Raw genomic sequence first — 15411 nt, 5'->3', positions numbered from 1 at the left:
AATCTGCGGCAGCATACCTACATTGGCAATGCATGCTCACACTTGCACTCTTGTATGTGGTTTGCCTATTTGAAAGACTAATGTTCCAAACAATGAATGAAAATAACACTTGATAGACCATCGGTTCACCAGCTAGTATTATTAGTAGTATTAACATCACTGAAGGCTGCCAGCTCACAGCCAAAGCTAGCCATGTTGGAATTTGTGCTCAAATCATGTCTTTAATGGTATACTTTTATAACCCTACCCACCCACCTGAGCACTTTGCCCTGCACTTCAAACAGAAAATCTTTCAATATTATCTTTGCCCCCTGGGGTGGGAATGCGTCTGGAGACTTTATCGTGGGGCTGTAAAACTCTTCCGCGGTCCAGAAAAACGAGGCTGGATTGTGTTTTACTGCCATCTGTATGCACCTAGTTAATGGAGACGACTACTGAATAACACACACACACAAACAGTAGTACACACACATACGCACTTAATGGTTAGCTGTTAGCTGGTATGTCATTAGTAAGAACAGAGTCTGTGTAGGTAATGAAGTTTAAAGTCAAAGAACACCCCTCATCACCCCTCCAAACACACACACACACACACAAAAGACAGGCAGTTTACAGGCTTCACTGCTACCAAAGTGAAATCCAGACTAGATTAGCTACAAACACATACACTCTTAAATGTACTGATTAAATTAATACGCACTTTATGTCCAAATGTTTGCAGACACCCCTTCTAATGAATGCATTCTGCTACTTTAAGTTGCATTCATCACTTACACACACCGCCTGTATAGTCCCTGTAGAGAAGTATTGACAATATAATAGGACTCCCTGGAGCACATAAACATGAACCTGTTGGCACTATGCCTACTACCAGGGGCTAAAGGGGTATAAAGCCCCCCAGTGTTGAGCTGTGAAGCGGTGAAACTGTGTTCTCTGGAATGATAATGCTCCATCTAGTATGAGCTGGGGGAGTTTGGGATGCGGTAGGGTGGTGATCATCCAACATCCTGACCTCACTAATTCTCTTGTTGCTGAATTCAATCAAATCCTCACAGCAGTGCTCCAGAATCTAGTAGAAAGCCTTCTGCTCTGGACAGTAAAGACAAAAGCAGGATAAACTCTTTCTTAATACCCTTGATTTTAGAAAATACAATTAATGAGTAGGTGTCCCAATACTTTTGTCTATAAAGTGAAGCTGGTCATACAAATATCATATAAAGTTCTAATATTATTAAACACATTGGACTGGAGCTGAACCTCCTTGCTTGTTTTACCTAAAGTATACAGCTGACCAGTGGTCACCAAGAATCTTGTCTTCAGCTTCTTGCTATACTATTTTATTCATACACTCTTGATTCTGGTAAAATTGTGCCATTTGCCATATCAAGCACCAAAACAATTCGTCCACATGTGTAAAAGTATGTGCTCACAGGAAATATCGCAGATACCATACCATAACGTAGTGTAAATGTAAATGCAACGTTTTCGAGTCTTGTGATTTTTACTGATGGTATAAAACATTTCATCTGAAGCGTCTTTGCTAAAAAAAGAAAAAACTCTTTGGCAAGCAGTGCAGCTCCCAAGGGCTTTTGTGGTTTTCCTCTGTAAATGTGTAACCCAGCCCAACTCTGCCTGGAACCCCCTCAACTACCAAAGTCTTTTTTTCTCTGTCTTTCTCATTTGCTTTTCTGTCATCTGCATATATCGCTACACTTCAGCACACATAATGACTCAGTTCAGCAGTAACAGACTGTGACTGTGTAAATGTTCTGTGTGTGATGTTTTCCATCAAATGAAATGCAAAGCATTACTTCTGATATCACCTGTTCTTAAAGCTACAGAAATCATGCAATGTTTTTGAGAAATTGAAAGGGCCCTGTTGTTTTCTCTTGTTACCAGTGGCGGGAAACAACTACAGTGGTATGATAATTCTGATGATTTTCCTTTATAAATCATTGGCTGTTCGGATCAGCAATTTCAGTTAAATATATCATATAGCAGATGAACACAGTGATATTTGAGAAGAGAAGTTTATAGGATTTACAGAAAGTGTGCCATAAATATTTAAAAGACATTAGGCGGGTGCATAAATTTAGGCACCCCAACACAAAAATGACATCAATATTTAGTAGATCCTCCTTTTGCTGAAATAACAGCCTCTAAACACTTCCTATAGCTTCCAGTGAGAGTCTGGATTCTGGATGAAGGTATTTTGGACCATTTCTCTTTACAAAATATCTCCAGTTCAGTCAGGTTTGATGGTTTCTGGGCATGGACAGCCCGCTTTAAATCACACCACAGATAATCTTTCAATAATATTCAGGTCTGGGGACTGAGATGGCCATTCCAGAACGTTGTACCTGTTCCTCTGCATGAATGCCTTAGTAGATTTAGAGCAGTGTTTAGGGTCATTGTCTTTTTGAAATATCCAGCCCCGGTGCAACTTCAGCTTTGTCACTGATTCTTGAACATTGTTCTCAAGTATCTGCTGATATTGACTAGAATCCATGTGACCCTCAACTGGATTCACCTGTGTATGCAGGTCAAGAGTCAATGATCTTACAAAACAAATTTTGTGTTCCAATAATTAGTGCTAAAGGTGTTCAAATCAATAAAACGACAAGGGTGCCCAAATTTATGCACCTGCCCAATTTTGTTTAAATAATTATGGCACACTTTCTGTAAATCCTATAAACTTAATTTCACCTCTCAAATATCACTGTGTTCATCTGCTATACGATATATTTAACTGAAATTGCAGATCCGAACAACCAATGATTCATAAAGGAAAATCATCAAAATTATCAGGGGTGCTCAAAATCAATCTGACAAATCCGGGTTTGTAAATGAACCTGGTAAATGAAGACATAAAAGTGCAGCTTAGCTCTGTCATTGTGTTCACTGTTTTTTAGTTAAAAGCCAAAAAATACTCAAGAAAGAAAACGCATGGACGAGTCACACATCAGTCATTGCTCTGATTTAAACAAACACTAAGAAGCTCTTACCAATTCAAACATCACTCTAAATCCAGTCATACACTCTGAGTTCAGCTAGAACGGAACTGACCACCTGCGGTTGTTATATATTAGTGTGTTAGTGTGGTCAGTGACATCATGTGATCAAATGCGACATCAATGAGCACAAAAAAGGTGGTCAACAGCCGCATCCAACACGTCGAGTCCTAAAACAACCACAGCTTTTTCAGCAACATCTGTCTGCATGAATAAAAAACCCAGAAACCATGCTAAAACCCATGTTAACTTTCAAAAGATCTGCTTTCAGCGACCTACAGCATAGTGTTTCCATGTGGTCAGGAGGTAAAAAAGACAAAACATCCCAGTAAGTATCTATATCTGAGTGGACAAGCAAGTCTGTAATTAGCAGCCCTGATCATCGGCCAGTAGCATTTAGCTGCACTATTTAGACAAAGATGCAGCTCGTTCCTTTAGCGTTTATTGTATTGGCAACTTACCTACTACAGTTTAACAGTAGTTTTACGGACTGTGCTGAGGGTTCCTCGTGATTCTGCTGTGGATATGCTCTCTAAATGCTTATGGAAGACAGACGCTCACTTTTTTCACTTTTTCCAGTGAAGTGTTTCCATATTTTGGATGCTTTGGGTCCTGCCGAACCCTGCACTGCTGTCTGTACTGTCCCTCTTTCAGACATATGATGGAAATGGGAAGGGTCATTAAACCAACTAATCAATAACAGGATGCCAATAACTGACAATGTTGTTTTTATTATGTGTTACTGATAATGTTGATAAGTTGGTGCAGCTCTAGCACCATTTATTACACACTGCATAATTTGCACACTACCGCCAATTATTTATTATTCTCTGTCTGTATTGTGTTGTGTTGTCTGTCCGCACTTGTATTGTGTTGCACTTGTGTTCTGTATGCACTGTCTATAATGCACCATGGTCCTGGAGGAACGTTGTTTCGTTTCACTGTGTACTCTGTATATAGTTGAAATGACAATAAAACCCACTTGACTTGACTTGGTATCAGCATGCAAGAGATTACTATGATTTTTTGGGCGTCATTTGCATATTGCAGATTTCTGCAATATCACTACTGCAAATATCGAGATACACTACATGGACATAAGTATTTGTAGACACTTCTTAATTATTGAATTCCGGTGTTTCATTCAGTCCCATTGCCACAGGAGTATAAATTCAAGCACCTTCCTAGTCAAAGACCTGCTGTGAAAGAAAGGGTCGTTCTAAAGAGTGTGGTACTGTAACAGGATGCCACCGAAATTTCTATGAGTGGTATTATTGAAAAGTGGGAGCGTTTAGGAACCACAGCAACTGGAAGACTGCAGAGTTCCAGACAGAGTAACATCAGCACAAAAACTGTTCACCAGGAGCTTCATGGCATGGATTTTCATGATCGAGCAGCTGCATGCAAGCTTTACATCACCACACAAAGCTAAACTTTGGGAGGAGTAGCATAAAGCACACCACCACTGAACTCTGGAGCAGAGAAAACGTGTTCTGTGGAGTGATGAATCACGCCTCTCTATCTATCAATCTAATGGACGCCTTTGGGTTTGGCGAACATCAAGAGAACATTCCCTGCCTCACTGCATTGTGCAAGCTGTAAAGTTTGGTAGAGGAGGGATAATGCTATGAGGTTGTTTTTAGGCCCCTTTGTTCCAGTGAAGGAAAATCTTAATGCTTCAGCAGAATAAGACATTTTGGACAACTGCTTCCAATTTGACTGTGCCACAGTGCTCAAAGCAAGGTCCATAAAGACCCCACAAAGGCTCCCCGGAATGTATGGGCAAAACTTCCAATAGACACACTCCGCAAACTTGTAAAAAAGCCTTCCCAGAAGAGTAGAAGCTGTGAAGGGGGCCAACTCTGTAATAATGCTTATGGATTTAGAATGAGATAAAAGCTCCTGTGTAATGTGTAGGTATTTCAATACTCATCCATATAGTATACCAATACCAATGTTTGTGCTTACACTAAAAACATTGAGAACATGTTCATATGAACCAACCAATCAGGGAATAACGTTGTTTTTTACCTTTGATTAAAAAATCTTTTTTTTGCTAACACAAGTAAAAAGTAACAGTAAAAATCAAGCATTACTCTTCATATGTCAAAATACTGAACAAGTACAACATCTGATATAATAATTAGTGCATTTTCACCAAAGTCAACTAAAAGTACAGGGTGCAAGGTGACAGACAAAGTAGTCAGAGCTCAGTAGCGTGGGAGGAATCATGCACCCCTATAATGAAGAAACAGCAGCATCAGCAGGACTGAAAAAAAACAGTTATTAGTAGGCAGGCTTTAACAAGATCAGTGATAACAGACCTCACAGCTAGCGCTTGCTGTGGAAATTCTAGCAAATTAGTAACTACACAGCCCTTCTGAGTTAGTTAGTTTACTCACTATAATTGCTGATAAAATATGTAAGCAACCACAAATGTCCACTTTACCAGTAAGATTACAATAAAACTTGTTTTTTGCTAAGGTGGCAGGGTTTTTTCCAGTCACCACGCAAATAACAGTCAGAAGCTGAATATTAGCAGGAAATTCTCAAAACCTGGTGAAAACGTTTTTGAGGTTAAAGGAAAGAATGAAAAATTAATTCCAATGGGACTGGCTGAACAAAAAAAAAAACAGCAAATATACCATTAGAAATTTCAGAGTTTTTCTTTTACAGACTGCCGAAGGCTCAAGAAAAGACAAACCAATGGAATCCAGGCATGAAACATGTGGGAGCTCACTGTTTGGTGAAGTCATGCTCTGAAAACAGGTGGGAAAAAAACAAGCCCACTGTAACTGCAAATTCAGCAACATGCTAAGTTCAAGAAAAAGGTAAAGCAAGTAAACCTGAATATACTAGTCTACTAAATGAGCCTGAATATGGTGGAAAACACTCTTAAGACCATTTACTTGACTTTGTGCTCTCGGATATGAGGCTTTGACCATTGGTTCTTTGGTAATTTGTATGGATTGCTGTCGAGTCCAACTGCCTTTAGCTTGTTTTCCTAGTAAGCAGAATGTTTTGCCACTCAGCCTGACTGAAGAGGGGCGTGTTCCTGTGGGAACGTGACATCAATGCATAACCTCTATTGAAAGTTATTAGAAAGCTGGCAGAGCTGATCAGTTGACTACGGACATTCGGCTAACTAAAGAAAAAACATTATCGTGAGGATGTAGGCTTACTTCTTAGATGAAAGCACGAATACAGTAACGCTCAGTAATCCAACGTTTTACATAGGTTTTATTATTCAAAAATAGGTAGGAGAAAACAGAGACTGCCTCGTCAGATGCTAGATGGCCCAAATGCTGATGAGGGCTCATCTGCCTTGAGTAACTTTTTCTCAGTGGAAGAGGACCACTAACTACCAATTCTGTTACAGCTACAGCACTAGCTAGTTCATTCTGAATGAAAGGAGGAGGAAGAGGGCCAATTATCCCCAGCTTTGGATCAATCTCCTGTCAACAAGGCCGACATTTGCACACTTTCACCGCTCAAGAGCCCTTGGATTTTTTAACACAACTGCTACACAATGTGCCGTTCAGCGTGGATGATGATGGGTAAGCCATCTAATGAAGACTTCAACTAGATCTTTGCCTCGACTACAATTCAGAGTGTGACGGCAGGAAGATTAGAGAGCTGGACCAAGCTGTCACATGTCGTTTTCAACTGTCCTAAAAAGAGAGTGTTTTCCTAGCATTATCCAACCACGCTAGACCTTCTGCTTTTTTCCAGTCTAGGCGCTTTCATTTACTGCCAGTTGTGGCGACCCAGATCGTGGCCAGGACTAACCAACAGCTGCATTGTTGGACACACCTCACCACTCAAGTTTTATCCAGATTAGCCAGGGTCAGCTACACTTTTGGTGTTTGCGTCACTGAGAGCTTAGCAAAGAGATGGATCAGTTCTAGGACTCGCATCAGCCCAGAGGCAATGCGAGAGTTAGAGCATCAAACCATGAGGCTGCCTATGGCACAGAAGCATCACGCTAGGATAGGTGAAGGCTAACTTCCTGTTAGCCAGGTGCTAACGTCCCCATGAAAGCTGCTGCTGCATTAGACGTGAGAAGTGTCACTTCAAAGTGGAAAAACCGCAGACTTGACTTACCATCTTCAGAAGCACAAGTTTAGCCAACGCAGCGTATCTGTGTCTCTGCAGTCTTAGCTGAATATCTCTCGCTCTCTCTCTCTCTCTCACCCCCCCTCTCTCTCTCGCTCTATCTGTCTGTCTCTTTTCACTTCCGTCTCTTATGCTGCCAGAGCTTCCTGTTTCTTTCTTTAATTTAACGCTGCCACAGGTGCTGAGACACACAAACCTCTATAAACTCGCCATTCGATTTTTACATCTCATGTTTCAGCATTAAGGTTTTGGATCCATCTCCAGAAGTGTTTATGAAGTCAAGTGAAGTTGGCCCAAATGAATCCTGGGTCTACGTAGGATCAGGATGTGTGTTAGACTGGCATGCGTAAAACTGCATTCTGCTGTTAGACTTCTGGACATTCTGGCTAATTCTTCAAAAAATGGGGCCACCAAAAGCGTAGTCGCCCATCTATGAAATCAAGCTGAAGAGCTGTAGTTGGTTAAAGAGTAGAGGAGAGAAGGACACAGTATCTTTTTAGGTTGTAGTTAAAAGATTTTTAAAGCTTGCACATCTCTGCTACACCAGAAAATATATCTTTCTTTCAGCACCTGCTTTGTAATATACGGTTAAACGTTGTTCATTATTTAGGAATGAAGTACTTATATTTAATCTAATAATTAAATAGGAAGGACAGAGGGACTGGTTGTTAAGAATCTGGTGAAATGAAGCATTGCAGTTACAAAGGTCCATGTTATATGAAGCAGAAAAGCTTTCCAACCTAAATACATACAAATATCTGCACCCATCTGGCACATTTGCTTCTGACTACATATCAGTGCAATGCAATTACAATCTATTATATTTACATCACATCTAGTACTGTACATTTTGTAAACCAACACCAACACTCATCAACAGATATTCCATTTCTATTGCATTTCTATCTTTACTTAGGGAGTCTAGTTGTAAGTTGGTCCTTTGCCTTCAAATGCTGCTTTCTTACAGCCACTAACAAGGAAATTCAAGTCATATATAGGAGTGAATTCTGTGGCTTACAACACCCAACACCCAGCCATCAAACACACTTGCCATGAAAATGTTAAGTGAGACATTTTCAGGGAAAATCTAGAAAAATGTTTGTCTGAACACCGTTCAGGAGCAACTGGCCAAAAGCATGGTCAGCTTACAACTCTTTAACCATATAAACAGTCAATGTGACATTTTTCCCCGTGTTGGTTTGTGCCCTATTTGGTAGGTCCTAGCCCACATATAGCAAATTATACATCAATTTATACATTTTCTTATATCCTTATGGCATTTTTCCAACATCTGTCACTGAACTTTCTAGTGTAATCAGAATGTTGCTAATCTGAATGTTTTAGCAAAACACCTCAATAATAATTAACTTTTAATGCGAGTTAGTTAACAGTGGTTCTTTGCCAGTGCCAAGAGACGGAAATGAGCCTTTCGGGCTAAATCTGGCTTGTTTACAGCTCTGATAATGAGTATAACTGGCTGCTGTCCCTGACAAGTACATGAGTAAACAGAATGAATGAACAACGTAATGAAGATAAACCCCCCCCCCCCCCAAAATGATCTAGCTTTAAATAAGAAGTTCCTCCAGTGGCCATGCTTTTCCCTACACACAATTTTCACAGTCCTGATCCATTAATGTCTTTCATATAATCTTATATCTTAATTCTTGCTCTCTACTGTCTAATTATCGATCATTATCGGACTGTGTCATTGTAGAACTGAAGCATGGAAATAAAATACTTCCATTACATTTGCAATGTGTTTAGCCAGCTAGCTGCTGGATCTGGTTGCTGGCTACCTTTTGGTCCAGATAAAGAGATACAATAGACTGAAGTGCTGGAAGCGTCACAAAGCATCTGCCAACCTGGGTCCCAGTTGTAAACTTTAACACCTGCCAAACATTTGCAGTGATTATAATTACATTGTTTGTATGTTTGTGTGTGTGTGTGTGTGTGTGTGTGTGTGTGTGAATGTCACACGGTCGTACCTGGCTCATTCTGAGCATTCTGGAGATGGCCTCTACTCCATAGTACCCCTGGTGGTCCTGTGTGAAATTACAACAGTTATTTGTCGTGTGTTGTATGTTCTGCGCTGTGTTTATACTTAAGCATTCAATCCTGATCCAACTCTGCACCCGCCCTAAAATCCACTCCAGGTTTCCAGATGAACTGAGATGAAGTGCATGGCAGAACCGGAAGGATCTGAAGAGGATCTCAAAATAGCAAATGGCTAAGCTTGCACATATTGCACCAATGCCCACCAGTGTTTTTATTTATTCATTCATCAATTTTATTTAGATGTGGTATTTTAGCACAGATTTCCATGAAAACAAAAGTAATTGAAGTCATTATGTGTGTTAATTATAAACACTCAAACATTTAAATATGTTTAATGGACAGAAAATGGGAACAAGAAATGTGATGTGTGTGTGGGTGTGTATAAAAGCACACTCTTCTCAACATTAATAAAATATATATAGTACATCAACATTATTTATCTCAGGACAACATTGGAAATTGTCGCTGTCGCACAAAAACCTTATATTAACAAAACTACAGGAGAAAGGAAAAAACTTTACCTTTCAATTGAATTCAGTGTTAAAAACAAGAAAAAGAAAAAAAAAAGAAAAGAAGAAAAAAAAAATTCAAAGAACATTTGAAAAATGTGAAAAATTGAATTGAATGTGAAACTTGATTTTGTGTAAGTGACAATATATTAACAATTTCAACTATTAAAATATACCAACTCACATGACAAGAGATGCTTTCTTGCATTTTGGTTATAATTGTATTGATATTTCATTGATATGAAAAATATGCACTCATTCAATTCAGGTAAACTTACTGCAGGACTTCTGTAGCCTGGTGTTAAACACCTGATACATTACATGATACTGAATACTTACTCTACAGCAGTCTGCTATGCTGTAGATCATCTACACACACACACACACACACACACACACACACACACACACACATGCATGCTTGTGCAACTGTTGTTTAGATCTAAAGCAGCTAAATATAGTGAATTTGCACCCATACGAACACACACACACACACAGTTTGGGCTAATCATAAAAACAAAAAACACACAAACACTAGAACACAGTAGAGATAACACATCAGCTTAAATGATATTGCAATTACACAACATTCAATATCTGAATCAACAAAAGGTCTGCATAATTTATAGCAGATATGTTTAACATTTAACTAATATTTACTAATCAGTAACTACTTTGACTTATTCAGTATATACAGTGACTTATTCCATTTATACTATTTTAAATTATTATTAGGAATTATTAAATATTTATTATGAATGATTCAAGATCTACTCTAAATTATTCCATTTCTCCTATGAATGATTCAGTATCTACTCTAAATTATTCCATTTTTCCTATGAATTATTCAATATCTATTATGAATGATTCAGTATCTACTCTAAATTATTCAATTTCTCCTATTAATGATTCAGTATCTACTCAAAATTATTTCTTTTTTCCTATGAATTATTCAGTATCTACAATGAATTATTCAATATCTACTCTAAATTATTCCAGTTCTACTATGAATTATTCAGTAACTACTATGAATTATTCAATATCTACTCTAAATTATTCCATTTCTACTATGAATTATTCAGTAACTACTATGAATTATTCAATATCTACTCTAAATTATTCCATTTCTACTATGAATTATTCAGTAACTACTATGAATTATTCAATTTCTACTCTAAATTATTCCATTTCTACTATGAATTATTCAGTTACTACTATGAATTATTCAATTTCTACTCTAAATTATTCAATTTCTACTATGAATTATTCAGTATATATTATTAATAACTATTAACTAAGTTAACTAGGTTATAATGTAACTGCTGCCATTTTATCATTAACTACTTTGAATTATTCTGTAAGAATTAAATTATTATTTAATTATATTAGTATCTATTATGAATTATTCAGTAATCACAATTAATTATTCATTAACTACTATGGATTATTCAATATCTAGTACTGTAAGTTATAAGGTAACTTCCAAGGTAAGATTTTTCAGACCACTAGAAATCAGCATACTCAATAATAAATTCCACAGAAACTCAAAGCAAAAAAAATCTCAATGAAGTCCCACTGCCAAAACAAACCCTCAGAGTGCAGCTCACAGACCAAGGACTTTTCTTTGTCTCTCACTCTCTCACACATTCACACAAGAGAATCCCTCACATTCTACGGATCAGCTTCATAAAAACTGCTGAATGCATTGCAGTAATTTTTTACTGCTGTATTATTAATTATGGACTAATTCTGTTCAACTTGCAGAGTCAACATGATATTTAAATGTCAGTGTAAAACTTAACCACTCTGCTCACAAGTGAAAGGTACATCTATTAATGCAGAAGACTGAATGTTGTTCTAGTACTATGTAGCTGTTAAAGCTTTTCACTGCTCTAGCTAGTGATCCTGTGCTGTTTATTTGACTCCAGGTTTCCAGTGCTTTCCAGTGCTCAACTACTTTCTTCACAATTAGATGTTCTTGGTAATTATTACTGCATTTATGTTTATTTACATCTGTTGTAAAATAATATGCATTTTTGACCAGCGGAAACTCTCTTAAATGCCCGGATAAATGCCTTTAATAATGTGCTTAGACGGATAAAACGTCCACACAGTAGTGTAGATGTCCGTAAGCATCGCATTCACATAGTGGAAACTCTTATCCAAAGAGATTTACAACTGTCGGTAGGTTGAGTGTAGTGTGAACAGGCTTGCCCAAAGTGTTTTATGGTATAGCTGTGAAACTCCTGTCTGAATCAGGAAACAAACCTCATCTCCTGTGTGTGGCGGTGTGTGTTACGCTCAATGTTAAGACCCTACATCACTCCATAATGTTAAAACCTTGGCATGTACCATCAGTGACTACATCCGTTTCCGTTCCCGTTTTCTTTCGCAGCAACATGTAAACACAGCATTAGCTATTGAATATGTCATGTAATGGACTTCAAGGTACCAGTCATGTGATTGAAACATACAAGCAGCAAACCAGCTAAACCCACTCTTGATGGGGTTAAATGCCTGGTGTAGCTTGGTGGATACCAACACAACCGTCCCTTTGACAGACAGGTGTTTCGATTCCTTGTCTGGGGCAGTACGCCACACAACACCAGTAAGAGTCCTTGAGCAAGACTCCTAACACTACATTCACCTAGCTGTGTATCCTAGTCAAACGCCAGTAGTGCTGGATAAGAGCATCAACCTAATGCCCTAAATGTAAATGTTAAACTGCCACCTTTAGCAACAGTTGTTATGTGATTTTTATGACATCACAATGTTAGGGCATATTACTATGATGTCTTTGCTTATGACTGTGATCTTGTGTCTGTCTTCATCGTCTGTGTGTGTGACTCTACTCACGGCAGGAGGTTTGCGCTTGCGAGCCGGACGCCCCACTCTGCGCGCTGGAGCGTCCATCGGGGCCTCTTCCTGCATGGGCCCACACACTTCCTGTTCCTGCTCCGAACTCTGCGAATACACACACACACACACACACACACACATATATATATTACCAGACTGCACACACATATAATTTAACGATTCTGATTACACACACTTCCTAGAATGCTTTCTACAGCATGCTTACAAAGAAGTAACACCACAGCTCAAAACCACACACACACACACACACACACACACAGCTTGTGGCTCTAAAGCCCACACACAGAGAATGTAGATATGATTTTAATTGAAGGGGATTCAAAGAGTATTTATACACACACACACATGCACACACACACAGTCCATTCAGCAGCCTCTGTGATTCCCCCAGATCTGTGTGTCTGTTGCCTTTGATGTGAAACCCATAGAGCATCTGGGAAGAGAGAGAGAGAGAGAGAGAGAGAGGCAGGCGGAGAGAGAGGAAGAGAGGGATATAAAGAGAGAGGCAGGCGGAGAGAGAGAGAGAAATGTATACACTAAGAAAGAGAGACTGAGAGACGGAGGAGATCGAAAGAGAGAGAGAGAGAGGGAGAGAGGGGAAATAAACAAAGACAGTGAGAGACAGAGAAAGAGAGAGATAGACGGATAGAGAGGGAGGGAGAGAGAGAAAGAACAGAATACACCAGGGCTTAAAACACACACACACAACAGTGTATTGGCTGATGCAAAGTCTCCATTAGTGAGTGAAGTAAAGATGTTATTTTGGGAGTCAGGGGCAGTTTTATCTGGAGGGCATCAGTAAACCAAACACTCTTTACACACACACACACACACACACACAGACAAAATACTCTCCTTTCTTTAAAGTGGTAAAATATAGTTTTATTCTGAAACACATTCATTTCCTTTGTATCCACTGATGTTTCTCATCACACACACACACACACAGCCTACTGATGGCACAATACATTCTGTACCCTCCTTTACCTTGTGTGTGTATCATCTGTCTGCACACACTCACTGGGGGACCCGTTGCAGAGAGAGGGAGACAGTGGTTGCTAAGGGGAAAATACTGCTTAGCAACTGTCTCACCGGGAGAGCATGATGCTGCTCTGCTGACTAAAGTGTCTGGCATGAGCCGGGTGTGATGTCATTTCCGTGGCAACCCTCCTAGCAACCGTGCAGTCATGTGAGGTCGTGCTTTCTCCCGAGCGTGACAAACTAGTGGCGTCTGTTTCATCATCCACTGCTTCAAGCAAACGCACAAACACAGACACCCCCACACACACACACACACACACACTTACAAGGCTGGTGAACACGTATATTAGTATACATAAAAACACACACATACACTCAGAGCAGCATTCCGTGACCTCAACTGACCTGTATAAGCTATGTGTTCTCATCAGGTTGAACAGTTTTTATTATATTAATAATGATGAATGCAAATGAATTGATTAACACATTATTGAAAAGGCTCAAAAATAAACAATACATGAAACTGACAATATGGGTTTTAGTGTCTTTGTAAAGGTGCCTATAATTATGTAGTGCTGTCAGATCTTCTCCGACTGTTCCAGAGTTTGGAGCCATAATAAGAAAAATGCTGCTTTAAGAGCTTAAATGACAAAACTCAATGAATCATCACAGGACAATCTCAGAACAAGGCATTCTGCACATGTGAGGGTGTGTGTGTGTGTGTGTGTTTGCTCTGGATTACTGACCTGCTGGACTGTATTTTATTGGTTGTTAAACATTAACAGAAAATAGGAGTCTGACAAAGACATGAACCCTATGGCACACACACACGTTTGTTTGTAGTCATGCATTTGTATATTTTTCTAACAGAGCAGAGATTGGGAAGAGTGTGAAGGAGAGACAAGGGAGTATTCTCAGAGCAGCAGAGCATTGAGGCGGACAGGTGAAATTTGTTTAGGTGTTGTACAAAGTCTAGATTCTGTCAGTGGATTACTGGGATGAAAATAACATGGTTAGGGGCAGACAAAAGCTCAGTATTATAAGGCTAAAAACAAAAGCATGAGCTGTAGTATTCTAAAATTGTACATTAACATATTTGGCATTTAGTAGAACAAATGTGCTACATGCAGATAAATATAGTTTTAAGTGTTGGTATTAATACATGATAATATTTGTAGTTATAGTAGTTTAGTAGATATAATGGGTTTGTAGTTATAGTAGTTTAGTAAATATAATGGGTTTGTAAAGTATAGTAGTATAGTAGATATAATGGGTTTGTAAAGTATAGTAGTTTAATAAATATATTGGGTTTGTAGTTATAGTAGTTTAGTAGATATAAGGGGTTTGTAGTTATAGTAGTTTAGTAGTTATAATGGGTTTGTAAAGTATAGTAGTTTAATAAATATATTGGGTTTGTAGTTATAGTAGTTTAGTAAATATAATGCATTTGTAGTTATAGTAGTTTAGTAGATATAAAGGGTTTGTAAAGTATAGTAGTATAGTAGATATAATGGGTTTGTAGCTACAGTAGTATAGTAGATATAATGGGTTGGTAGCTAAAGTAGTATAGTAGATATAATGGGTTTGTAACCATAGTAGTAAAGTAGATATAATAAAGTATAATAAACTAGCTGACTTGATGCCTTGCTGCCGACGCTGCATCAAGTCAGTGTTTTAAAAGGCAGAGTGGTGATGAAGGTCTATGCAACTATATGTCCTGACTTTGCCAAGGAATTAACAGCTCATTGCTAGATATGAGCGGTTAGCTGTGTTGTCATTAGCCATTAGCATTTTTACTCTAATTAAACAGAAGGCTAGATTACTAAACTTTGATTTAGACATGACTGGGTGGCTTCCTG

General features: G+C 38.6%; 1 protein-coding gene across 8 annotated transcripts in view; it reads right to left on the bottom strand.

Annotated features, from left to right (window-relative positions):
* dnmt3aa (DNA (cytosine-5-)-methyltransferase 3 alpha a) overlaps window positions 1-15411 on the bottom strand; it is an 86718-nt gene that overhangs the window by 49810 nt on the left and 21497 nt on the right. For 5 of the 8 annotated variants that reach the window (XM_072677779.1, XM_072677787.1, XM_072677796.1 and 2 more), the window contains 2 exons: window positions 12548-12655; window positions 9113-9169 (listed from right to left, as the gene is read on the bottom strand). In XM_072677779.1, the coding sequence (XP_072533880.1) occupies window positions 9113-9169; window positions 12548-12655 (165 nt within the window). Of the gene's footprint in view, window positions 1-7115; window positions 7590-9112; window positions 9170-12547; window positions 12656-15411 lie in introns of those variants that run through there. The other 3 variants (XM_072677806.1, XM_072677833.1, XM_072677842.1) reach the window with 2 other exon arrangements.

This window comes from Salminus brasiliensis, chromosome 1 (genome assembly GCF_030463535.1).
Source record: "Salminus brasiliensis chromosome 1, fSalBra1.hap2, whole genome shotgun sequence".
NCBI lineage: Eukaryota > Metazoa > Chordata > Actinopteri > Characiformes > Bryconidae > Salminus > Salminus brasiliensis.
Note: the sequence above shows the minus strand (reverse complement) of the source record. Positions and strands in the feature narration are given on the sequence as shown.